This window comes from Penicillium chrysogenum (assembly GCF_028827035.1).
Source record: "Penicillium chrysogenum strain IBT 35668 chromosome Unknown utg000005l_segment0_segment0, whole genome shotgun sequence".
Lineage (NCBI taxonomy): Eukaryota > Fungi > Ascomycota > Eurotiomycetes > Eurotiales > Aspergillaceae > Penicillium > Penicillium chrysogenum.
In genome coordinates, this window is record NW_026622753.1 from 5,142,525 (window position 1) to 5,167,819 (window position 25,295).

General features: G+C 49.9%; 12 protein-coding genes across 12 annotated transcripts; 7 read left to right on the plus strand and 5 right to left on the minus strand.

Moving 5' to 3' along the window:
* Positions 1-361: 361 nt before the first annotated feature.
* On the plus strand, positions 362-1,013 carry N7489_010351 (iron-sulfur cluster assembly scaffold protein; the record flags this gene model as incomplete). Its single annotated transcript, XM_056716100.1, has 2 exons — positions 362-809; positions 862-1,013. The coding sequence occupies 2 exons, from the start codon at positions 362-364 to the stop codon at positions 1,011-1,013; spliced, it is 600 nt and encodes a 199-aa protein (XP_056563722.1).
* A 1,249-nt stretch (positions 1,014-2,262) lies between these two features.
* N7489_010352 (ABC1 kinase family protein) lies at positions 2,263-4,328 on the minus strand (the record flags this gene model as incomplete). The annotated part of the gene is made up of 4 exons (XM_056716101.1): positions 2,263-2,510; positions 2,571-3,143; positions 3,204-3,808; positions 3,886-4,328. 4 exons carry the CDS (start codon positions 4,326-4,328, stop codon positions 2,263-2,265), a joined length of 1,869 nt encoding a protein of 622 aa, XP_056563723.1.
* Positions 4,329-4,974: 646 nt separating this feature from the next.
* Positions 4,975-9,515, minus strand: N7489_010353 (serine/threonine-protein kinase; the record flags this gene model as incomplete). The annotated part of the gene is made up of 11 exons (XM_056716102.1): positions 4,975-5,364; positions 5,387-5,813; positions 5,873-6,323; positions 6,383-6,587; positions 6,642-7,517; positions 7,571-8,374; positions 8,428-8,860; positions 8,913-8,977; positions 9,031-9,060; positions 9,118-9,252; positions 9,324-9,515. 11 exons carry the CDS (start codon positions 9,513-9,515, stop codon positions 4,975-4,977), a joined length of 4,008 nt encoding a protein of 1,335 aa, XP_056563724.1.
* Positions 9,516-10,297: 782 nt separating this feature from the next.
* N7489_010354 (dihydrofolate synthase) lies at positions 10,298-11,452 on the minus strand (the record flags this gene model as incomplete). The annotated part of the gene is made up of 1 exon (XM_056716103.1): positions 10,298-11,452. One exon carries the CDS (start codon positions 11,450-11,452, stop codon positions 10,298-10,300), a length of 1,155 nt encoding a protein of 384 aa, XP_056563725.1.
* Positions 11,453-12,005: 553 nt separating this feature from the next.
* N7489_010355 (uncharacterized protein) lies at positions 12,006-13,370 on the plus strand (the record flags this gene model as incomplete). The annotated part of the gene is made up of 2 exons (XM_056716104.1): positions 12,006-12,016; positions 12,101-13,370. 2 exons carry the CDS (start codon positions 12,006-12,008, stop codon positions 13,368-13,370), a joined length of 1,281 nt encoding a protein of 426 aa, XP_056563726.1.
* A 554-nt stretch (positions 13,371-13,924) lies between these two features.
* On the plus strand, positions 13,925-14,755 carry N7489_010356 (kinase-related protein; the record flags this gene model as incomplete). Its single annotated transcript, XM_056716105.1, has 2 exons — positions 13,925-13,964; positions 14,079-14,755. 2 exons carry the CDS (start codon positions 13,925-13,927, stop codon positions 14,753-14,755), a joined length of 717 nt encoding a protein of 238 aa, XP_056563727.1.
* Positions 14,756-16,304: 1,549 nt separating this feature from the next.
* Positions 16,305-16,944, plus strand: N7489_010357 (putative GPI anchored cell wall protein; the record flags this gene model as incomplete). The annotated part of the gene is made up of 3 exons (XM_056716106.1): positions 16,305-16,402; positions 16,461-16,606; positions 16,679-16,944. The coding sequence occupies 3 exons, from the start codon at positions 16,305-16,307 to the stop codon at positions 16,942-16,944; spliced, it is 510 nt and encodes a 169-aa protein (XP_056563728.1).
* Positions 16,945-17,471: 527 nt separating this feature from the next.
* On the minus strand, positions 17,472-17,699 carry N7489_010358 (uncharacterized protein; the record flags this gene model as incomplete). The annotated part of the gene is made up of 2 exons (XM_056716107.1): positions 17,472-17,652; positions 17,695-17,699. 2 exons carry the CDS (start codon positions 17,697-17,699, stop codon positions 17,472-17,474), a joined length of 186 nt encoding a protein of 61 aa, XP_056563729.1.
* Positions 17,700-17,995: 296 nt separating this feature from the next.
* N7489_010359 (ribonucleotide-diphosphate reductase subunit RNR1) lies at positions 17,996-20,773 on the plus strand (the record flags this gene model as incomplete). Its single annotated transcript, XM_056716108.1, has 3 exons — positions 17,996-18,014; positions 18,149-18,306; positions 18,359-20,773. The coding sequence occupies 3 exons, from the start codon at positions 17,996-17,998 to the stop codon at positions 20,771-20,773; spliced, it is 2,592 nt and encodes an 863-aa protein (XP_056563730.1).
* A 376-nt stretch (positions 20,774-21,149) lies between these two features.
* On the minus strand, positions 21,150-22,465 carry N7489_010360 (uncharacterized protein; the record flags this gene model as incomplete). The annotated part of the gene is made up of 4 exons (XM_056716109.1): positions 21,150-21,921; positions 21,971-22,038; positions 22,087-22,230; positions 22,286-22,465. The coding sequence occupies 4 exons, from the start codon at positions 22,463-22,465 to the stop codon at positions 21,150-21,152; spliced, it is 1,164 nt and encodes a 387-aa protein (XP_056563731.1).
* Positions 22,466-23,435: 970 nt separating this feature from the next.
* On the plus strand, positions 23,436-23,756 carry N7489_010361 (uncharacterized protein; the record flags this gene model as incomplete). Its single annotated transcript, XM_056716110.1, has 1 exon — positions 23,436-23,756. One exon carries the CDS (start codon positions 23,436-23,438, stop codon positions 23,754-23,756), a length of 321 nt encoding a protein of 106 aa, XP_056563732.1.
* Positions 23,757-24,408: 652 nt separating this feature from the next.
* Positions 24,409-24,615, plus strand: N7489_010362 (uncharacterized protein; the record flags this gene model as incomplete). The annotated part of the gene is made up of 1 exon (XM_056716111.1): positions 24,409-24,615. One exon carries the CDS (start codon positions 24,409-24,411, stop codon positions 24,613-24,615), a length of 207 nt encoding a protein of 68 aa, XP_056563733.1.
* Positions 24,616-25,295: the final 680 nt, after the last annotated feature.

Sequence of the window (25,295 nt, forward strand, 5' to 3'; positions counted from 1 at the left end):
CGAGTCCACCGCGGAGAACTTGAGTGGTGCAGAAAGGTCGCCACCCCTGAGAACTGATATCACCAGCACGCATTCTCACTGGCATAGAGAGATAAATCCCCAACTTTTCCCCCTCTCACTGAAATATCAAATTCGAGAAGACCGAAAGAAATAAAAGAACGTCATCTTTGTAATCTCCGACGACCGGCGGATCCGGCCAAAGAAACTACCCCATTAGGACTAGCGTGCTTATCTAAGACCCGATCAGATTATTTATGAATTCATCACTTTCTCCCTATCAGATCCATCTTTTTTCGCCTTCAACACATCACCTCTCAAAACAAATCCCACATCAACGATACCCCATCATAATAATCCAACAATGTTCAAGCGCCTAGTCACCGTTGCTCCCCGCGTCGGCTCCATCGCCACTCGCAGCACCCTTTCTCCCCTCGCCGGCCTGCAGTCCGCTCAACCCGCCATCCGCCGTGCTGCTCCCGCCCCAGCCCAACAGCGCAGAGGATACCACGAGAAGGTCCTGGACCACTACAACAACCCCCGCAATGTCGGCTCCATGAAGAAGGGCGACCAGGATGTCGGTACCGGTCTCGTCGGCGCGCCCGCCTGTGGCGATGTCATGAAGTTGCAGATCCGCGTGAACAAGGACTCCGGCCGTATCGACGACGTCGTCTTCAAGACCTTCGGCTGTGGTAGTGCCATCGCTTCGTCCAGTTACCTGACTGAGCTCGTGCGCGGTATGACCCTCGACGAGGCTGGAAAGATTAAGAACACCGATGTGGCGAAGGAGTTGTGTCTGCCCCCTGTCAAGCGTATGTTCCCCTGTGATGGTTTTGATCGGTTCACATGCTAATATATTCTTAGTGCACTGCTCCATGCTCGCTGAGGACGCTATCAAGTCTGCTATTGCCAACTACTACACCAAGAACCCCAACACCCGTGCCACTGATCTCTCTGGGACGGGCGGCGTCATTCCTGATGTTACGGTTGAGACTACCACCAGTCCTGCTGCTTAAATTCGTTTCTCCTTTGACGGTGTGATGCTGTCGGAATGACGCAACTCACTCGTTTCGTTTCACGAACTCTGCGATTTTAATTCCGAGGTTGTCTTAATACACAATCATTTGATCAAGGATGCTTGTTCTCGTCGGACAATTGACGAGAACTGATGTGCATTTGGGATTCGTTGTACTTGATGTCGCTGAAAATGTGCGCCAAGAGATGACGATGGACGAGATGAAAACGAACAAGTTGCCCATTTGTTTGATGTACATATTTCCCTTTTTCTTTTCACGATACGTCTTGTTTCTTCTTTTTTTCTTTTCTGCGACGGCGCCTCGGTATGTGGGATCCTTGATCGATACTCTCACCTCCATTTTCTGAAAAGCAGCGCCTTGATAGTTTCCAATGAAACAGTGATACCAGAATAGTTACCCTTTTGTAAAAGTAGAATTGGAAGTAATAGTCTTTCAACAGACAGTAGCGGCATCGAATTTCACAGTCCCTTTATTGCATCAGCAAGAAACGGATATTCAGAACCTCCACTACACAAGTTTGATAGTGCAAGTGAAGCTCCCTTCTCTGCGCTAGTTGCCTTTATGGATTACCAGCTCAATTCTAGACGTGGCTGCAATACATCGACAAACGGATCCCATACGATTATCATTCTCTCCGAAAATAGTCTCCCGGTTTCTACCATCGGTCAGTCAGCTTTCGCTGTTGGCCTCAGCTTCGCGTCCAAATGACACTAAGGCACCGCAGCGATGTGCCCGGGCTAGGATACCAGGAGCAGAGAATGAGAATAACTGAGAATACCTAGGTAGACTTTGGGATAAGACTCTGCGTAGCTGAGTCAGTGAGGAAAAGCAACGAGAGCTGAGCACTAAAACAGAATGGGAAAGCCAATGAATGGCAGAGGAAATCAAGTACATAGGTAGACTTGGAATATCACAAGAAGTCTATGATTTATAAATTATCCACAATCTATCTATTTGTACAAGATCACACTTGAATCTTTGCTTTCTGCAAAAATCATAGCAGAACAAAACCTGGAAACATAGGACAATCCACCCTCTAACAATCCACGCAAGAGACGAAGAGGCCATATGTGAAAAGAAGTATAGAACGCCATCGCTGATGCACAGACAGACCACTCAAGACAATCCGTGCCAATGAACCAAAACAAAACCAAGGGATATAATGGAAAAACAGAACAAACAAAGAAAAGATATGAAGCACAAGCCATCCGCAAAAAAAAGAAACCGTCTAAACACTCCGGAGACCGAAGCGAGTCTTCAATGACAGCACAGTCTCATAAACAGACAACTTGACCTCGACGCGAAGGTAGCTCGCGTAGGCACAAATGAAGCGGAAGAGGTTGCGGAACACACCGCCAGACTCCTTAATAATTTCTAGCTGCTCTTCAAAGACAGTGCGCGTAGCGTATCGCGCGAGGATAAGGAAAGACCGCATTGGACCCTGACGCGTGTGAAGGTTCTCGTCTAGACTGCGAGCTGGGAGGGAGTTAGTCGATGATATCCAAGAGAATTGAGAGTCAAAAAGTGAATACATACTGAGATCGTTGGTCTTCAGGATGAGAAGAATAATCCGCGGAACTTGGCCTAGCAAGACAACCAGCTGTTGCAGCATGCCTTCACCCAATGCACCCGAGATATCATCTTTCTCTTTAGCCGTTCGCGCAGAAACGACGCTTTCGTTTGTGAGAACGCTGTAATCTCTACCTGTAATAGCGCTGGCAAAGAGCGGGAACTGCTTGTCCGTGACGCCGGCGACCTTGTACGCGAACTCGCGCATCCGTGGCACGTCTGCGTCAATAACGGCTAGCCACAGCTTGGCGTAGTTGCGGCGCAGGTCGCGGTCGATGTTGCGGTAGAGTCCGTGGTCATAGAGGACGATGTCGAAGTTGGGGTGTGAGCGGGTGTGGTTGGGGCGGATGGCGATGTTGCCGCCGTGAGGATCGCAGTGGAGTGGGGCGTTGTCTCCGAAAATCATCTCATTGAAGACGTGCGCGAGAGCGGCGGAAACTTCGTCACGGTCGATGTTGTTGGCGTCCAGGTACTCCAGGTCGTCGGGGCGGTGGCCTGCGATGTACTCCATGACCAGGATACGCTTTTGGGACCACATCACTGGGGTCTAGTTAGTTTCAAATCATAACGCATAAAGTCAGCATTGGCAGAATTACGGACCTTCAGGAATGACTAGTGGAGCATCGGAGTGCTCTTTGAAGTACTCGCTGGCATGGGTAGCATTCTGGGCTTCCATTCGGAAGTCCAGCTCTTGCGGTAGCGAGAAATCCATTTCCTTGGACAACCATTCCAGGTCATATTCAGGGAAGAAGCGCTTGAGCATAGAGAAAGTGAATCGAGTCAAAGCCAAGTCTAACGGCACCCATTCGTCCAGCGCGGGGTGCTGGACTTTAACAGCGACCTTTTGCCCGGTTTCCTTCAATGTAGCAATGTGCACCTGAGCCAGTGATGCAGCACCAATGGGGCTCGATTCAAACGAGGCGAACAGCTCGGTAATATCCTGGCCTGTGTCCTTGCGGAACAACTCGGCAATTGACTCAATTGATGAAACGGGGCATTTGTCCTGGAGTGGGATGAAGGTCGATGTCCATTCGATGGGAAGCAAGTAGCCCATGCTGCTGAGGTGCTGGCCCAATTTAATGAAAATCGATCCATTCTTTTCCAGGACACGGAGTGTACGCTCGGCGCATCGCTTGTGGCATGCGCTAATCAGTGCATTCTGTTCTTCGGGGGACGAGGCCTCTTGTTTCAGGGTAACACGGTAGCTGCGAAGATTCAAGGTCGCGTTAGCGATTTCGTCAAGGCGCAACATAGAAAGGGTCTAGAGAGGCAGTGCACTTACTCGTTGATACAGACAGCTAATGTGCCAACGACGCGCCCGCTGCGTTTCGCCGCCTGCAACGCATGCTGGGCTTGATCGGAGAACGTCACTGCGCCCAAACCGAGGATACTTCCAATTATAAACCATTTGATCATACTTCGCTGCGACGCACTCATATTGGGCTCATTTTCGGACTTGTGCTGGCTCTTAGTCTTCGGGGACAAGAGAGGCGAAGCCTTCACAGAAAAAGAACGGCGTGAAGCGGCGAGGATCGAGCCCCGGGAGGACACTGAACGACCCCATGACGGAGCATTGATCACACCGGAAGAAGGCAATTGCCGTAGCGACGAGTTCGAGGCCAGAAGAAACGAGGATGCAGGTGTTGAGGGTTTGGACGTTTTCCCGACTACCGTAACGGGATCAATCTTGAATGCCCGCAACGGCACGCGAAGCGCTGCGCTCATGCCGAAGCGAAGGCCACCGGACAGAGAAAAAAAGCCAAAAGAAAAGAGGAAGGGACTGATAGGGCTTGTAGGCGTTTCCGGGCTCAATTCATCGTATGATCTTTGTCGGCTCAGAGAGATTTTTCACGGTTCTCGCCGCCAATCGGCTTCGACGCTCCACGTGATCCCGAGATCTATAGATCAGCCCATAACAGACGTCATAGTTATATTGGTGCTGAATCAATTGAAGTGTGGGATTGGCCGGTAGATATGATAGCGAAACAAGTGCAAAAGAAGCATAACTTCGTATCGAACGAGAGAATGGGGTTGGAACTATATCAAGGGCTGGCCTCAAGCCACCAACAAATACAATGCCCTTGATATGCCTATTGTACAATGTTGTACATATTAGATTACTCAAAGACACTTGTGCAAATTAGAAAGAATTATTGATTTGAACAGAAAGGGAAACCATAGACTCTATGTGCAGCAACCAGTGCTCACATAATAACAAAGAGGTTTTACAAAGTAGGAAAGCCATGCACCATCACCCCCAAAGTCCATTTAGAGTTGACAACGCCGTTGCTGTGTATGAAAGGCTACTATGACCTGGAGAAATCGGAATAACAAACATTTGATTCCGCAATAGACGTTTTCGGACGTCAAATTACGTCCACTCAGAGTCTGCGAGGGTCGGGCGGCGGCGACGAGGGATAATTGAAGGCCGCCGACTTAGCGAGCTTGGAGTCTTGTTGTCTTCCTCACGCAACAGCTCAACGTGAGTCATTCTACTAGAGAGGGGTCGGGCAGACCTGGGTCTGGCAGCGGCCGCACTGCTTCCATTGGCGGCAGATCCAAGAACCGGATTGTTGCCATCCCGACTGCCAGGTCTCATAGCAAGCGAAGAAACACTGAGAGAATTCCGTGGGTGCCGGGGAGTGTCCCGGCCTTCCAGATATCCTCTGGACTGGCCGGCGCGGTGCGAAGAAGGTGTGGATGGGGTAGATGATGCCGAGAATAAGATTGGGGGGGGGAGTGCACGTGCTTTGCCGCCGGGCTGCCGGTCTGCGTTTACTGACGCCATATGCCTCGCTAGATCGAACGAGCTTGCCTGCCATATCTCTGACAAGGACTGCGGGGTCGTTCTCCATGTTCCGAATAGCGTCGAGAAGACCATAGGTTGCGAGTAGCCCACCTTGCTCTTCGTTTGAATCGCAGATGCTGGCGATTATACGCAAAAGATTGAGTCGGACGGCGGCTTTTGTGTGGTGCAGCTTCTGCCGCAGTCTCTGCAAAATGTCGGGCCGCGCGAAGGTGGATGCGACTGGAGGACTGAGTCGGAGAAGCTTTTGCAGAGGTTCGAGAGTGTTTTCGAATGCGTTAGCTTTGGAAAGCTTCAAACATTCCGCAATGGCATCAGTGAATGAAATAGGGCCCTCAAATGTATCGCTCTCAAATATACCATCCAAGAGATGCTCTTCGACCTTGGCGGTTTCTTCTTGAAGCCTAATTATTATTCATTGTCAGCCTCGGGACCAACTACGCTATCGAAACGGGAGACAAACCATGTGAAAATAGCATCCAAAGCAGTGACTTGCCAATATGGATCCAAGAGCAAAGAGATGTAAAAGCCCAGGCCCTTGTTGCGCCACAGCTCCCTACGGCCAACTTTCCCAGATTGTGCCATGTCACAGAGAATTGGTAGGGCAAACTCTTTCAGCGGCCGCTCTGTGAGTACGATCTTTTGCAAAAGCGGTACAATACCGTTCAATGCAGCATCTTCTTGCCGAGACTTGTTCAGGCGGCACATATTGTAGATGGTGTTGAGGATCTGGTTTGAGAGCTCGCGGAAGTGGGATTTTCTCAGATTCGATCGAAGCAGATCGGTTAAGACATCGATGGCGTTGGAGTTCTGGAGGGAATCTAGAGTGGTTGAAAGCATCGACAGATTTTTGATGAATTTCAACATCGTAATCTGATGAACTGGACTCATTCGCCTCAATTCTTTCAAGACTCCTTGAATAAATTGTTAGCATAGAACTTTGCAAATGTTTATTGGAAGAAATAATCCTTACTGTGCAACACTGTTCGTTCAGAAACCATCTCCTTGACATGATTCTCGGCCTGCGAGAAGATGAAGAAGATATTGGCAATACGACCCTCGATGACTTCTGTCAACTCCCCATCTTCATCGAGAGCACGACTTAGAACAAGAGATAAGGGGTCAAGAACAGAATTGCGGGACAAGATTCTGCAGAAATCATTCTTGGGGGTGGAGCCCTATAGAAAATAATTAGATCCGAGTGCAAAGTGCAACGAAGGTGAAATACTTACTTGCAACTCGAAGACACTCCAGATTCCGTTTACGCCAATCAGGACCAGTTCGCGTTCGTCCTCGTAATCGTCCTCTAGGAACTCGACAAGGACATTCAAGCCTCCAGCACTGACAAACATCTGGAGTGTCAGGGTGGAAGTCTGGTACATCTGCTGCACGAAAGCCGCAGCTTCAAGTCGAATTTCGCGGGGGTACTTCTTGGACGCAAACTCATTGATGATAGGGATTCCACCGACGAAGCAAAGGTTCTCCTGTACCTCATAGTCATCGTAGATGATTGCGTTGACAACCCTCAACAGACAGAAGACGATATCACGCCGGCGAGTGGTGTCAAGAATCTCGAGAATTGGCAGCATACCGTGAGCACTGATGATGATGTTTTTAGTCTCTGGGAGGTCACAGAAAATTGTGAACAATTGTTCAGAAATCTCCGCAAGAACTTCTTCGTCTTGGGATGTCTTGAGAGAGTCCACAAGACCCTCAACCTGGTTGCGAAGACGTGCGTATTTATCGCGTGCGATGTTTTCTTCCAGGTCAACCTCATCAAAGCCTTCTTCCAATTGCGCAAAGGGGTCATCCTCGTCTTCTTGGTCTCCTAGCCATGAGTTAGACAGCTTCGAGTTTAGCATCAATGTGCTTTGATCTGAGCCATCCTCGCTCTCTGCCTTATCCAGAGCAGCTTGACCGGCACCAAGGATATCAGAGAAGTCCTCATCATTTTCATTCTCGGCAAACCTCTGGATCTCAATGGTAGAGCGGTCGCGCTTCACAGAAAGCTGCTTGCGCAGCTGGGGATGCGGGCCACCAAAGTCGTCATCTACTTGGTTATATCCTATGTTTTCATGAATGGGCGACGAGGGGTCATCCTCAAAATCCTAAAAAACGTTAGAATCATACATGGAACTCGAAGTCTTGCCAAGGACTGTACCTGATAACCACCCAGTTTTCGGTCTAGTTCACCCTCGTTGGCCATAATGAGATCTGAATAATCGTCGACGGTGTTCTCTTTATAGAGATTGGTCGTACGAGGAGCCGGACGAGTGCGTCTCGGCATGGGATTTTGGGTGAGAATTGGGACATTTTGCAATGCAGAAACGGGGGCATTGGGTCCGGGCTGGGAGACTGCAGAGCTTTGAGGTTTTGAAGGCTCTGCTACAGAAGGTTTGACGGGGTATGGGCGAATGGTCTGCAAATCGTCGTCTGAGAAGCCTGAGGTATCCTCAAAGGGATCAGAATTATCATCCGATTTGAGTATAGTCCCATCAAGTGACGCGAAAGCTTTAAGTCTCTCGGAAGACAGCATGCCCCCAAAATTATCATGTGGCCGTAGATGGGGCAGCTTGAGTGCGCTAGGAGAGATTGCAGTAGCAAAGTCATCGTCCCAATTGTCATCCCCTGCTAACACAGGTGAGCGGAAGCGATCCGTGGATTTGATAGAGGTCGGGGATGGCAGGCTATCGACTAATGGGTTATTCCGGGTAGATGACAGGCCTGAGGTACTGGGATGGTCTGGCCTCTGCTTTTTCTTTGAAGTTCCGGTCTCCGGTGACCGCAAAGCCTCATTCCATTCTTGGACACTCTTGACAGCTTCTTCATATTCTGTAGACTTCTTGGGGATGACAGACTCGGTTCTGCGCGCATTGACAATCCACGGATGTTTAAGCAACTTTCTTGCCGAGACTCGAAGGTTGGGGTCTTTTTGGAAACATTGCATAAGAAAGTCTTTCACGGCCTAGATAAGGTCAGTGTTGTATACATATGCCTGAGAAGCCAAAAAAGACATACCGGCGAAGCACCCTGGGAAAATGGAGGGTGATCATCGTTTACAATGCGAAATAATGCTGGCATGGGCTGCATGTTATGATAAGGAGGCTTTCCCTCGAGTAACTCGATGACAGTGCATCCTAAACTCCAGATATCGGAAGCTGTTGTTGCGCCTGAAAGCTCGATTACTTCGGGCGCCATCCAGTACGGCGTACCAACCACGCTTGATTCACTCAAGCCCGTGGTCCGACTCGCCACACCGAAATCTGCAAGCTTGACGAGCCCCTCCTTTGTGGTCAGAATGTTCGCACCCTTGATATCTCGGTGAATAACACCCTGTTCGTGCAAGTAGAGTAGACCGTGAAGAACCTGGGACATATAAAGTCCCACAAGGTTCTCAGGGAAACGACCAAAGTTCTTCGCAATCGAATGCAATGAACCATTTTCGCAATACCTATAAATTATCAATGCCATGTTCCGTTGAATTTGGGCCTGGGAACACATACTCGAGAATGATGTTCAAAGTTTCAGCGGACTTCACAAATCCATGGTACTTCACAATGTTGGGGTGCTGCAAGGATTTATATCAGTACAGGGTTTGATCGTCTTGACGGGGTGTCTCACATCGAGATTTTTGAGTAGGTCAATTTCAAGCTGTTGCGTCGCGTGTTAGCACATCAGATGAACGCCGAGATTGGTTTAATCCCATACCATAATAACGCGCAATTCACTCTTGGGAAGGTCCGTCAACTTGATTTGCTTGACGGCGACAGTCTCCCCAGTATTCCAATTCAACGCGCGGTACACGGAACCGAAAGCTCCTTTGCCTAGGCAGTCTCCCAGTTGCTAACATCAACACCCAAGGTCAGCATCTGCCTAATCCATGTTTGCGGGAAAACAGGGCGTTATATCCATACATAGTCCTTAAGCTCTGCAACATCTTTTGCCGACGACTTCAAAACTTTATCTTCCTTCGGTTTCTCTTCTCGCTTTGTCGGACTCGTCCCGACTCGTGTCAATCGCGGCTTTATCGGTGTTCCGGGGGTTCTCGAGGAGGGGGTGAGAGGGCGAGGCTGCCCTTCGCTCCCTTCGCCGGGTCGAGCAACCATGATGCAGCGGACTAGGATCGACCGTATCCTAATACGTGTTCGAGTTGGCTGTCGGTCTCACGATGCGGTTTTAGATGGAGGCGGGGGGTGGGGTGAAAGCCGAGGAAGGAGGCAACCTTAGAAGTGCTGAGAGCAACGGTCTCAGAGGTCATGTCCACAGGTTCTGGCAATCATTATTGGCAATTAGTCCGAGTCTATCAATGCACAAACAAGCATCACGAATGAGCGTTCGCGTGCGGACGTTGTGGGGAGGGTCTCACCAAGTGAACATTACAGCACTTCAGCTCTCACGCCCTAGAGAGCCGTTTCCACGACAAATCGAGGCGCATGTAAGATCTTCAGATGAATACAATCACCATGGAGAGCCCTGAAAAATATCGATCTAATAGAGACGGCAATAGGGCGTGAAAGGGGTCGTTCGCAAAGAAATCGTGGTTGTTTTGAACTTTCGTGCTCCACCCGCCGCATCATGCAGGCTGTGTTGGACAATCGCCGATCAGCCCTATAATACCCAGTTTGGTGCAATTTTTTAGCATTTGACCAAAAAACAATACAGGATACAATAGGTTAACGCATAGCGCAGTTTATTACAAGGGATGAGAGGTGGAAAAGGAAATAAAAGGCTTGTTGTTGCCGTAGAATTCTATTATTTACTGATATAGATCGGGGAATCCAATCAATTCTATAGAGGGTATCATTTTTGGGCACGGAGAAGGCGCAACACATCAGAAACAAGGTACAAGCTACCAGCAATGACAAGAGGCCCCCCTTGGGCCTCCTGGCTAGCCCACTGAATGGCGGGGGAGCAAATCCCCTTCAAAGCTCTGGACTTGGCCAATATTTTGGATAGCTTGAAGGGACGAGGCGAGCTCTTTGGCGTTAGTTGGCTGGACCCAGGGCATTCCATCCACGGGACCAAACTCGGCGGTGGCAACTCGGTCTCCGGGCCGGATAATGGAACCAAACACACCGGCCAGGTCCTTTCCACTTGATGCAGCAACAACCCAAGTCACCGGTTGGCCTTGAACACGCATTTTGCGGTCAACGTACTTTCCGAGGACTTCGGCAGACTGCACATTGTGGGCACCGTCGAGCAGGATAGGCTCTGCACGACCGATCAAAGATTGGAGGATAATGTTTTGCAAACGGCCCGGCCATGTTACATCGGCCAGGTATGGAAGCAACGAGAATGCATCCATCTCAGGTCGTAGTTGAGAAAGGGCAAGACGAAGTGCGGATACTGCGCAGCACATGTTTTCTTGTTGGTGAGGCTCTAGATCAAACTTCTGGAAGTAAGGTGCGAGTGCCGGGATTTGTTCGGAGACCGTTGCAGGAGAGACAAACAAGGAATCAATACCCAGTTCTTGTATGCGGGCCCTCACAGTTGCGACCACTTCCGGGCTGTTTGTATTGTCTACCACACAAGGGACTCCGGGTTTGAGGATGCCCGCCTTCTCACGAGCAATCTCCCCAATGGTCGATCCAAGGAAAGCCTGGTGGTCTACCCCTATCTTTGTAATGACCGAGACGAGGACATTATTCAGGATATTTGTTGCATCTAGACGGCCTCCCATGCCCACCTCGACCACACCAACTTCGACCCGTTCATGGTTGAATATCTCGAACGCTGTTGCGGTCAACAATTCGAATTCGGAGGCACCGATGCCTAGGGTTTGATCTCGTAGTTTGACTTGGTCTTCGAACTGTCGGAAAAGGGATTCCTGGACCACTTTCTCTCCAATTGTAATACAGTCCCACCGATCAATTAAATGCGGGGAAGTGAAGCGGCCGCAACGCACTCCGCCGGTGGACAGCAAATGGGAGAGGTAGGCACTGATAGATCCTTTACCGTTGGTTCCAGCAATGTGAACGGCCTTCCATGACAGCGGAGTCTGCTGAAGCAGACTCGCAACCCGACTCAATCCTAATTCAATCATTCCTCGGAGTGTAGCGTGATAGCAATTTCGCGGTCAATTGTCATTATTGACGAAAAGATAAGCTAGCAACACACAGGTTTAGGACTTCAAAGCTTCATTGTCAGTAAGAAAAGCAAAGCCAAAATGAGCGTAGCCTACGGTAGTCCACCTTCAAAAGGTCGGAGCTTACCGTGATCGGAGGAATATCCCCACGTGATCTTATATTATGCCTCAGGCATCGATCTCTTCCCTTTGCTACAATATGAGAGGTGCTTAGTTATAGAATTCAGACATTCACCAGTTAATTTGAATAAAGAGTTACGAAGCAATCCTCCATATTGGTTGCCTAAAAAGACATTGCACAAGTGTGCTATTGAAAGATTAATATGCACGTGACCTAGCCACTTTAGCCACGCCTCAGGCGAAAAAACCCAATCTCCCCCGTCTCCATCAACCATCTCCACCGTTATCGCAAGTCGTGTTCTACTAGTTCAATAATTGCCTTTCCGGTTATTTGTCCTTCTTTTCCAAATATCTTTGTTCTTTTGTCTCTTTCTTTTAGCCCCAAAGCAAAATGGGTATCCCGTAAGTCATCTCATCTTCACATTGGCGCGCGAAGCCATCGCATGCGCCACTGCTTCGCGATACAATGCTAACTTTGATCTTTAGTATGTGGCGTGAGCCCTCCAAATCTGAAGCATCTAAGTCTGCTTTGGAAAAGGACTCATCTTCTACTGCACGCTCGTCGATTCGCCGAGGACCGTCGCGACACAGTAGCTCCCGCGTGCGGCGTGCCGATGTCTTGGCTTCGTTTCATTCACAGATCATCGATGAGCTCCGACGCGGCGCCGTGGAACCTAGACGCGTGCCGCGCTTTTCTTTTATCACGCCACATGGGGCTATCGAGAATGCAGTAGCTATGGAACCGGCCGACCGGGAAATGCTCATCAACTGGGCTCAGTCGCGCGCTGCGAGGCAGGCAGAGACAGCCAACCAGCCGCCCCCACACACTGAGAGAGAGCTAGCCAACCAGATATTCAGGAACCATCGCGATCAAGTCTTGACCGATATGCTCGGTCGCATGGACGGTCAGCCTAGGAATACCCATGCCAGCCCGTCATTGACTCCCAACTTCGCTCCCGCCCTCGCATACCACACCAGCGCTTCTTCGACTCCCTCGGACAGCGGCGTGCGTCTGCCCCCTATGCGTGACAGATATAACAGTGATCGCGCCTCCAATACCTCATTCCCACCAGAAACCCGGTCCCACAATACACAAACTCGACGAACCCGAGACCCCGTCGTAGACGGGCTTGGGGATCGCCAGCGCAGTCCCAGCCCAGATGGAGAGCGGGAAACCGATGCGTGGGAGACTTTGCTCTCAACGATTACACCAGATGCGACTCTTCCATCCACTAATACTTCTTTCACCTCAACTTCTGCCGCTGTCCCAGATATTTCGCGCAATGCTCGTTCTCGAACCTCTGTCAACTTGACGCAGCCGATGAACGCGGAAGCTTCCCGTGCCCACTTCGGACTTGACCCCTATCCTGACCAACTGAACCCTTGTGACTTTTCTTCCGATGACGAGGATCATCCCTCTGCTCTCCAGGAATTCATGGGACGGGCAGGCATTATTCCCGACCACCATTCCACAATGAGCAGCCATCCTCCCGTTCCTATCCCTACAATCATTCCTGCAAGCGTTCTTGCTCTCTCCGACGGGCACGACCAAAATCCCACCCTCTCCGATCGTCGTCACCAAAATGATGATCTCCACCACATGCAGGTCATCCTGGATCGACTTGCCCGCCGTGAGGATATTCCCGACGACTGGTGGGCCGCGGCTGGCCTTGCACGCACCCTCGACCGTGGTCTCAATGCGAGCATGGACTCCACCGACACCGAGGGCGCTTCTCGAGCCAATGGCAACAATTGAACACAGCCGCCCAGGTTGTGATAGGGAATGACATGGAATTTGATATTGGCGATATTGGCAATGGCGTTTTCCGGCGAATTTTACACGGCACACTTTCTAGTTTGCTTTTGCGACGGCGTTGACAGGTTGACAGGTCCTTTTGAGGCTGTCTTGTGATCTTAACATTCTTGCCTTCATATTCCGTCCGGTTTATCTACCGATTTTAATTGAACAGACGGACAAAGACCCATCTTTCTTGTAGATATTCACATTTTTGGATACCGCACGGTCTAGAGGATGAATATAAAACAGGCATTCCAATAAATAAAGGTGTACCTGACAAGTTAAAGTGACGTATGTCTCGGAGTACAGCAGTCCCCACTCGGAAGAGCCCCGCCAATATGTTCGGGGGAAGTTATGCTTCGGTTCAACAACTCAGGCAAGTAACAAATACAAAGTAGTTAGATCCGTCAAACATTGACTGTACGCCGATCAACACTCGTATCACACCTTGCGCAACCCCAACTCTCCGGATATTTCCATACACATTTGATCCCAGACCTCACTAGTCAACCATGGATCAACAGGTAGACCGACTGGTCAACAAGACCTGGGGTAAGTAAATCTCCATCTACGCATCTAAGAATAAGCGCTTGAAACATGCGCTCTGTCACGTCCACGCCCTCCCAAACCTCATGATCACGTCCAAACGCTAACAACCCACCCCAGCAAAATTCTGCTCAACAGCAGACGACGCGCGCCTAATGATCGCCATCAGCGGCATCCCAGGCTCCGGCAAAACAGGCCTAGCAACAATGATGGCAGCGCGAATTAACAAAATCTACACCTCGGAGAACCCAAAAACACCAACACCGATAGCCATCGCCCTCCCAATGGACGGGTACCACCTCACGCGCGCACAGCTAGCCGCCATGCCAGATCCGGTCAATGCGGCCGCGCGACGAGGTGCGGCGTTTACTTTCGACGGCGACAAGTTCCTCGAGCTTGTACGAGCTCTGCGGGAACCGCTTACGGCCCGGACGGGCTGTCTCTACGCGCCAAGCTTTGACCATGCTATTAAGGATCCTGTTGATGGGGATATTGCCATCCCGGAGAGTTGTCGGGTGTTGTTTTTTGAAGGGAATTATCTTAGCTTGGATCGGGAGCCGTGGAGAACAGCTGCTGGGTTGATGGACGAGCTTTGGTTTGTGGATGTTGACTTTGAGGTTGCGAGGAAGAGGTTGGTGGTTAGGCATGTTAAGGCTGGGATTGCGAGGGATGAAGCTGAGGCGGATGAGAGGGCTAGAGAGAATGATTTGGTTAATGGGAGGGAGATCGTGGATCAAAGGCTGCCGGTGCAGGAGGTTGTTACTAGTATTTTTGATCCTGTTTGGGAGAAGTTATGACGAGCGGGCAATGTGTTCAAGTGTTGATCTTACAAAGGCATATGATGTACAGAGTTAATACTATTTTGATATGAATATCCTATCTTTGTTTTATGTGGGAATAGCTTCCGCACATCAAGGCCCAACTAGGACTCGATAAGAAGTTCCTTAGTTCAAAGGCTCGTTCATGCTTGGATTATATAGCACTTACGATTAACCAAGGTAGCCCATACACTCAAAATACGGTCCCAATCACGGCGGCAGCATATCTCACTTAGTTATACCTCCATAGGAGACGTCAAGATGCATGTGAGTGGGATTGTGGACGAAGCTTGGTTCTAGGTTATAAAATCCGACGATAAGCTTTTAGGTAAAGTTCCTATTATTATGCCCCGATCATATATTGGTCAAATTGTATCAGATTATAGACAGAGGCGGAGAGTGGTGCCTACCGTACATATGCGTCGAACGTAACTTGCCCTCTTGTATCGGTCTGTCATCCTTTTTGGTGGACTCTGATCACATCCCACACTGCCACCAAATGACCCCCGCACTTCGCTTATGTCTGGCCTTCCAGCTCGACATGTTATAGTAGTCTTTTCTTGCTTTGAGAGACCACGGGTGGAGGCAGAGAAGATCTTCAAGTCGATGGAGGAGCATGGTGATGGAAATGAATGGATCGTCGTTCTCGACCAAGATTATGGAGCTCCAATGATGGAGTCCACTGACATTTTGGTCGTTCTAGTGCGACAAAAAAATAGATTTGCGTTAGTGGAACATTGAAATGTTAGTCTGTGATTAAAGCCTATTACTACTCGAGACCTAGGTACCTACCTAGGTAGGTAGGATTGGTCACACCACATTAGTACATCTTATTGCGTTCTAACCTTCCAAGGTTGGTGCATCTAGCCCTAGAGGTAAAGTGAGGTTATTAATAGAGCTCAAACCCTCTAATCCCCATCTGGATCAGCCACTAAGACACAAATTAATGGGAAAAAGAAAATCAAAACAATTTTGCCTTACCTGGAATCCTTCCGAATACCACTCCTAGGATTAATACCTTCAAATATAACCTTGGAACCTCTCAAGTAGCACATCCATATGTTCCCTTACACCTCAAGACTGACAGTTGACGCTCTCCTGTATCTGGGGACAGGTCCCTGACGCTAAACCACTTTCGGAGCCGAAGTGTCACAGGCTATGGGGAACAAAAGATACATGTATTAAAATGACATGTACTGTAAAGTACCACTAATATGGCCCCATAATAATAGGGGTACATCTCTGTAAGGCTATTAATGTAACGTAACAGATCCTGTACCCCCATCGTGGTTTCCAGATTGTGATGAAACTGTGGTTGCCCGATTTCTCTCCCCCCCCGTTTTCCTCTGGTCGAGACCTTATCTTCCTTACCACTTCGTCACTCTTTGTCTTCCACTCTTCCACTCTTCCACACTCTCTACAGTCGCTCTTTAGCCCAACACACTCTTTTTACTCCAGACTCGCTGTGCGATCTTGAATCCAATCTTTCCATTTCCAATCCTCGATCTTTGATCCCCAATCTTTCATCATGCTCTTCAACAAGTCGATCTTTGCTATTGCCATTGTGGCTCTGGCTAATGTCGTGATTGCCGTGCAGACCCCGGCCTGTGTTCTCAAGGTTATCGGGTATGTTCGAAGGAATGGAAGGAATGCCCAGTGGAGTCTTGATACTGATGACATTTAGCCAGCAACCCAACCCAGCCGATTCGAAGGCTATCTGCGGCTCGAACGCCAGCAAGATCCAGTCCACTATCTCCAAGAACTGTGCCGATAGCGAGGCCTCCCTGAAGTTCTTCGCCAACAACTGCGCCCAGCTCGGCCACAAAGTTGGTAAGGATCAACACATACCCAACACCACGTTATATCATTGAATCGGTTACTTACTTATTATCTTCTCTTTAGAGACTAATGTTTCTACCGCTACCGGCACTTCTGAGACCTCTACCGCCACCGGCTTCGTCACTGCTACCCAGACTGGTTCCTCTGCCGTCGCTACTGGCACTGGCACCAGTGCTGCCGCCGGTACCTCGGGAGTCAGCACTGGCACCGCCTCCGAGTCTGGTGCCGCCGCGTCCCCTACTTCGACCTTCAACGCCGCTTCGTCCGACCGCCAGCTCTCCACCACCTTTGTTGCTGCGGTGTTCCTCGGCGCTGCTGCTTTGCTGTAAGAACCCGGCATTGACTGAGAGCAGCCTAACGCGAATATCCATGAGCATATATTATTAGCCTTGATGTTGCTCCTTTCGATCTGATCTGAATTATCGTTGTTCAGGGATGTGGTTCGAATTCTCTGATATGTTGCTCGTTGATGCCAATATTTGATCTTGAACCTTTATCTTCTTATTTGCCAATATCGCATTGATTTATGTGCTCTTCACCTCGTACAGCACAATTATTGAAAACAGTTATGTCTGCCTCAATTGCCAATCAGTCGATGTGGACAGATTCAAATGGATCCAATCAATGACCAAAAGACGCCAGCGTATTCTCTTAGTAGAAGAGAACGAACAGTCCATACAAGGTATTCTCGAAGTTATCCCCGCACCTCTTGCCCCCTTGATGAGATTGCGATGTAGATCCATCACATTGATGTGTAATGAATGCAGCAAGGGTCGCAATGTTCGAATCGGGGTTGCATATGATGTTGTGACTAGGACATCGGGCAAACTTAAAGCTGTAAAAACCTACCTTCAATCTACACGTAGCCTTGGAACTTGAAGATCATCTGAGCCCGGAATGCTTCAGGCCGCTCGGCGGCAGCCCTTCCGATGCCATGTTTCCATGCGCGACCATTCGCGTGTTCACGTGACCATCCACGACCTGCAAGGCACATTTTCACCGCCTGTTCTCGATCCACACCGCCTTCTATATCCTCGCTAGTAAACCCACGCTAGGATCGTTAGTACCACCGCACTAACTCCATCTGGTATAAATGGACAGTTTCTGCCTGGCGTTGAGGTCTGAAAGCAAAGGTGGATCCCTTTGTTGGTAAGCTGAAAAAACGCGGGCACGCGAAAAGACAACGCGTCCACTCGGCAACCAAAGATTCCTCTGCCCCTCTGATCTCTTCTTCTTCTCACACCCCTCTACGGGCTTACATCTTCCCCCCCTTTTTGTATACTCTAATATCATCTCAATCCTCCTACTGTGATCTTGATACCCCCCTGTTCTCTTCTTTCTCTTCTTTCCAGCCCCTATCACCTCATCAATATTTTCAAAATGTTCGTCTACAAGAGAGGTAAGTGCATATATGATCGTCTGATACTCAGAGACATTGGTGGCGAGAGATAGCTTCTGCTCCTCCATCTCGCCACAGCCACCTGAGCTTGCCTCACGTTTCAGATTGAGGGCTAACGCGAATACAAACTGCAGATGGACGCAAGGAACGCGTGCAGTTCGACAAGATTACCGCACGTGTCTCGAGGCTCTGTTATGGCCTTGACCCCGAGCACATTGATGCTGCAGCCATCACCCAGAAGGTCATCTCTGGTGTTTACCAGGGTGTTGGCACCATTGAGCTGGATAACCTGGTATGTCTGCTTACCCCCAGCTTGAGGCATTATGTTAACATCTAAATCTCAGGCTGCCGAGACCGCCGCATACATGACTGTTACACACCCTGACTACGCCATTCTGGCTGCACGTATCGCCGTTTCGAACCTCCACAAGCAAACAAAAAAGCAATTCTCTATGGTCATCTCCGATCTCTACCATTATGTGAACCCCAAGAACAATAAGCCTGCTCCTATGATCTCAAAGGAGCACTATGAGATTGTTATGAAGCATGCCGAGGAGCTCAACTCGGCAATTGTGTACGACCGTGACTTCAACTACAACTTCTTCGGATTCAAGACCCTCGAGCGTTCATACCTCCTTCGGATTAACGGCACCGTTGCTGAGCGCCCCCAGCACTTGCTGATGCGTGTTGCTGTCGGCATCCACGGCGAGGACATTGAGAAGGCCATTGAGACATACCACTTGATGTCCCAGAAGTACTTCACCCACGCTTCCCCCACTCTGTTCAATGCCGCTACTCCCCAACCCCAGCTTGCATCTTGCTTCCTGGTCGACATGAGCGCGGACAGCATTGAGGGTATCTATGATACTCTCAAGACTTGTGCCATGATCTCCAAGACCGCCGGTGGTATCGGTCTGAATGTCCACCGCATTCGCGCTACCGGTTCTTACATTGGTGGAACCAACGGCTCCTCCAACGGTATTGTTCCTATGCTGCGTGTGTTTAACAACACCGCACGCTATGTCGACCAGGGTGGTAACAAGCGCCCTGGTGCCTTTGCTATCTACCTGGAGCCGTGGCACGCCGATGTCTTCGAATTCCTCGATCTGCGGAAGAACCACGGTAAGGAGGAGGTTCGTGCCCGTGACCTTTTCTACGCTCTGTGGACCCCCGACCTCTTTATGAAGCGCGTTGAGGCCAACGGTGACTGGACCCTCTTCTGCCCCAACGAGGCTCCCGGCCTGGCTGATGTCTACGGCGAGGAGTTCGATGCCCTTTACGCCAAGTACGAGCAAGAGGGCCGTGGCCGCAAGACCATCAAGGCTCAGAAACTCTGGTATGCCATTCTCGAGGCCCAGACCGAGACTGGTAACCCCTTCATGCTCTACAAGGATGCCTGCAACAGGAAGAGTAACCAGAAGAACCTGGGTACTATTCGCAGCTCTAACCTGTGCACTGAGATCATTGAGTACAGTGCCCCTGATGAGGTGGCTGTTTGCAACCTGGCTTCCCTCGCCCTCCCCACCTTTGTCGACTCTGCCCGAGGCGAGTATGACTTTGGCAAGCTCCACGAGGTCGTGCAGGTTCTCGTTCACAACTTGAACAAGATCATTGATATCAACTACTATCCCGTTCCTGAGGCGAAGAAGAGCAACTTCCGTCACCGTCCCATCGCTCTTGGTGTCAATGGTCTTGCTGATGCTTTCCTGGCTCTGCGTCTGCCATTCGATTCCCCCGAGGCGAGACAGCTCAACATCCAGATCTTCGAGACCATCTACCACGGTGCCTTGACTGCTTCCTCCGATATTGCCAAGAAGCTGGGTCCCTATGAGACCTACCCTGGCTCTCCCGTCTCGCAGGGCATCCTGCAGTACGACATGTGGGACCGCACTCCCACCGATCTCTGGGACTGGGCCTCCCTGAAGGCCAAGATTGCCGAGACTGGTGTCCGCAACAGTCTGTTGGTCGCTCCTATGCCTACTGCCAGTACCAGTCAAATTCTTGGTTTCAACGAGTGCTTCGAGCCTTACACCTCGAACATCTACTCCCGCCGTGTCCTGGCTGGTGAGTTCCAGGTCGTTAACCCTTGGCTCCTGAAAGATCTGGTCGATCTCGGCCTGTGGTCCGACAACATGAAGAACCGCATCATTGCCGACGGTGGTTCCGTCCAGAACATCCCTAACATCCCCGCCGATATCAAGGCCCTGTACAAGACCGTCTGGGAGATCTCCCAGCGCAACATTCTGCAGATGGCCGCCGACCGCGGTGCCTACATCGATCAGTCGCAGTCCCTTAACATCCACCTTAAGGAGCCTACTATGGGCAAGCTCACCAGCATGCACTTCGCTGGCTGGAAGATGGGTCTGAAGACCGGCATGTACTACCTGCGTACCATGGCCGCCTCCGCCCCCATTCAGTTCACCGTCGATCAGGAGCAGCTCCTGGTCGAGGACACCAACGTCGCTCGCTCTAAGAAGCGTGTCGGCGGCACCGGTGCCTCCGCTTACTCGGCCATTCCCCGTGCCAACGGCGCCGAGCCCGCTACCGCTAAGGTCGCCGCCCCTGTCGAGGAGACCCCGCGCACTGTGGCTGCACCTGTTGCTGCTGCCCCCGCTGTCGAGGCCAAGACCAATGGTGCTGGCGCTGAAGCTGAGCCTGAAGATGCCGAGAGCAGGGCTGCGGAGGGCGATATCTACTCGGATGCTGCCCTGCAGTGCAGCATCGAGAACAAGGATGCTTGCATCATGTGCCAGGGCTAAGCTGTCTTCCTTATAATGCTTTTGGATGTTTCCCTTTGAGTTTCGTGCATGGTCGTGGCTTCTCACGTGTACCATATTATGATTTTGATGGACCTTTTTCTTCTTTTTCCCTTTGTTCGTGTGTTTCGGCGTGGGTTCATGATATTTCCTGGATTTGTTTATTATTACTTCAACAACGTGTTACGTTATCCATTCTTCTCTCCAGGGCTTGTAGACTTCGTAGACAAGTGTAGATATTTCCTCCCGTACAGGTCCTATGAATGAAGTAGTATAGAATTCATTCCTATTTACTCCAAGATTGCAAACAATTTAGATTCCGTACATATAGTCTAATATCCATTTCACCGCCATGTAACAACTTCTCTTTCTGTTAGCTTCAGTTCCTGTTCTTCGTCTTAGGGATGTAGATAGACCCCTTCTCCATTGTGATGTCTCCAGGAATGACATCCAACACATCTACATCGCCCCACGTTGCATGAACGGTCCGTTCCCCCTTCAGGATACGGTCGATATTGAGCATTGTGCTATACATCACTCCCCAGCTGGAAAAGCCTTCTACCTCACCGGTCTCATTGTTGATATCAGAAGACTTTGCCCTTGACCCTGCCTGATGGAAGCTGCCCGTGATCGATGGATAAGGTGCAAAACACCGCAGATAACCATTACCGCACATGCGTCCAACTGAGACGTCAAATTGGGCACCAATATCAATTTCTTCTGCAAGACCAGACGGGTTAACCGACAACGCTGCGAGAATCCGTTGCGCACCACTGTAGCTGACGGCATAAAGCATGGAGCAGACAGCGTCACTTGCTGTGCACGCAAGTCGACTGTGATCGGGTCTCTCGTACCCCTCGAATGTCGGAGGGTCGCGCCACAGTGGAAGAAAGTGATGGGGCATTGGGATAGTCGGATCATTCGGGGTAAGGTAAAATGGCATATCAGTTCTACATGACACGCCGCAGTGGCCTAGCCACAGGATGTCCCAGTCGTCGCCGTATGGTGACTGAGTCGGGACATTCCGGCTATCCTGGAGCTGGAGGGCTCGGACAGCGTGGGCGAAGCTTTGAAGCTGGGCTTTGATTGATACGTCCCAGTCGGTATCGTCTTCCATGATAATAGCACTTGCTAATCTCCCCTGGACAATTCTAGGAGATAATTAGTTGATGTCGGATATTGCAGTTCCAGACCACATACCGCTGGAATCCGTTGAGATGTGCCCGTCGGGCCGCGTACTCAGCTTGTTTATGGCCATGGTTCCAGTTCTAGAAAATGTCAGTCGTCGCGTGTATTGTGTGAGTTTGGAAACATACGTATGGATAGGATTTGGCATCTACTTCATCCGGAGTCACGCCGTCAATCCATTCGACGTGGAAATTGCTGAGGGATGAGCCTAGAATGATATTGTCGCGCTTATCAGGCCGGCTGATGAGGTTAATGGCGAAGACTTTTTGAACCTAAATAGTCGTAAGTCGAAAGAGCTCCAGGTGAAGATTGAAATGGAACCATTACCCCAAGGGTGTCATTTATGATGGGATCAAAGTCGTCCCAATCATGATGGTCGCTCCAGCCCTGCTGGATGGGGGCGGTTGCCTTGTGAATGCTCGGTCGTAGCTTGAAGAGGATAAAAATGGTCCCGAACAAGATCAGAACGAGTTGTACAAAGCGTAATTGGGATGCAGAAAACACCATGCTCAGTTGTCATCGGATAGACAATAATAGAACGCGTTGACCATCCCGGGCGCATAGGAGGTGACTGCGGTTTCATAATTTCCCCAGAGTCGAAGGCGAATGGGCCGACTGTCGACAGGGGAGAGCCTGGCCCATACAATATCTTGTTAAGCATTGGTCGATAGATTCGTTGGATCCCCACTGTGATGAACCTGTTGCGACATGTGGGATTTGCACATGAGTAGCTCATATAAATGACGCTGGCATGCACTCATTTGTTGAGTTGCCAATGATACAGAGTAAAATTCACCTGATATGTACACGCGCGCTAGCTTTGGCTCGGCCCGCGTGGGTCCAATGATCGGCCCAGAATTGCCGCCGGCCAGTCCCGGTTGATACTGCCACGCTTCTAGATATGGTATCTCTTATTCATCACGGCAGCAAACCAGATCTCCAGGGCTATTCTATGCGGGAACGACCACAAGAGCTCGGAAAGAACTAGATCTACCGCTTCCTTGCACCACTCCCATCGCAGTTCAAAGGTGCCAACCGTCGTACGATCGATACGAAATGGAATAATGCGGAGATATTGGCCTCGTTCAGCAGTTTACTGATCAACTTGAGCAGTATATCCCCACCGGGGGTGTTCGTCCGATGAATATATTATACCCTTGACGAAACTGGCTTTCGTATCTTGAACGATTACGGCAAACACCGATAGAGGAATATGGCGAGGGGACACTGGCGACATACTACCTCCATACATTTTCCTAAAGGGCAAAACGCACCCTCGACTTTGGTACCGTGAGATCAACGTGCCTAACAAATATTGAGTGGCGATCCCCGAAACCAGGTGGACAAGATGAGCTTGGTATAGATTCCATTAGACTTTTGGGGGAGAATCCTAGAAGATCGGCAGGAAGGTACAAACGGCTCCTCTTCGACGGTCATGGTTTGCATCATCTATATCTCGATTTATATATAAAACACAATGCTCTCTGCTTCTATTCTGTGCCTCATGGGACGCATTTTGCACAGCCGTTTGATCAAAAACCTCTTCTTCCTCTTAAGCAGGCATATCGGTGAAAGATACAAGAATCCGCGATTCGGGGCCTTAGCTTCGAAGGATTTCCTTTGCACTGACGAAATTGGCGAACAAGCCTTCAAATCTCGTACGACCCGACATGCCTCCGCGGATACAGGTCTCCTGCGGGTGACTCAACCGATGCTTGATCGTGCAGAAAACGAGCCAGAGTTCCAATATTCGGTGGTGAAGATCCGCAGCGAGAGCACCAGCTTTCACCAGACGTGACAAATTCTCTTCCGAGCGCGACTGTCATACGACGAATGCTGAAAAGGTCACTAAGTTAGTCCAAGAGGAAATCAGTTTCAAAGCTACATCGTGGGATTCCGAAGCTTTTCAATTTCTATCTGGCCACTGTGGAGCGGAGCACCTTGACGAGACCGCGAATTTTCTACAGCAGACCCTCGGAAAGAAGAAAGCGCCTTAGAACAATGACCTACGAAGCGCTCATTGTCCTACAAGCCCTTAGACCTTGCAGATGCGAATTGATGGACCTATAATTGTGAAGATGAGGAAGGAATGGGTGATGTCAAGCGCGCAAAACGGGCTACAAAAAATTCAACCGGGGCTCACCTTCCCTACGATCGATTCGGACGAGATTAAGCCTCTAGAACGTATAGTACTGGTAAAACTTACCAGAATCTTTGTTTTCAAGATACAAGGGGGAATAGCTTCAAAGCTTGATGTTTTCGTATAGCTATGGTATGGACAGGGTTTATTGTATGGGTAGAGAGCACTCTATCCACTCTGCGGGCTGGACACGTTCAACGGCATCGCGTAATTCCCCGTTGCCAGAGACCTAGGTATAGAGTACAACATATAATTCCAGTCCCAACCCCCTCTCCTTTCAAATTATCCAAATCTGCAGTTTGATTGCAATATGTCATCCAACCATGGTCATCCAATCCTATTCCGAGGAGATCGTCGAGTGGAGAAGAGGGGAATGGCCGAAGTGGACTACAGCATAGAGAATGGATGCCAACCAAATTGGCGAGCTCGTACCGGTGCTATTGGTGTGACAGGGTCTGGCTCCCTCTCGGGAAGAGGATGGTTGGGTCTGGAATACACACAGGCCCACCGGTACTAACTAGGGGATGCGTAGTCAGCGCTCTAGGTGCATTTCGATTGCATCTTGATTGTTTGGGGAACATAGTCAGCACCCTGATCGGGTTCTCGGTATCGATTATGTAGGTTCTGTTGGATATTTCAAGGTCGGAGTGTGTGCCCTGTGCCCTGCATTTCGTGATGGGGCTGGTTAGGGCTGCAAAGAGGGGTTGAGTACGGAGCACAGTGAGACAGATGAGATCATGAAAGTGAAGAGATCAGATTCTAAGGCTCATCAATAGGTGTAGGTGTTGACATGCTACGGAGTACTCCGATATTCACACAATGGAAATCGAAGAGATCGGCGCTATTCTCCCACTAAAAACCCAAAACCCCAAAAAACGGTTTGAAAACATAGTCCAAGTCCAGACCGTTGACAGTGGAGAGAATTAAATTACCTGTATAATAATAGTACACGGAGTGCGGAGTACAAGTAAAATATGCCCCGATCCCAGCTGGATTGGCTGGAATGTCATCTTTGTCTCATGCATTGTCCAATCGCATCGGTATTGATCCCGGGTCCCGATACAATACACACACACACACACACACACACACACACACACACACACACGTCAGACTGAAAAGGCAGACTGCAGTAATCTGACCAGTCCTCCCCTGGGGTGCATTGCGACTGTATACACCGCGACACACGTCATTTGC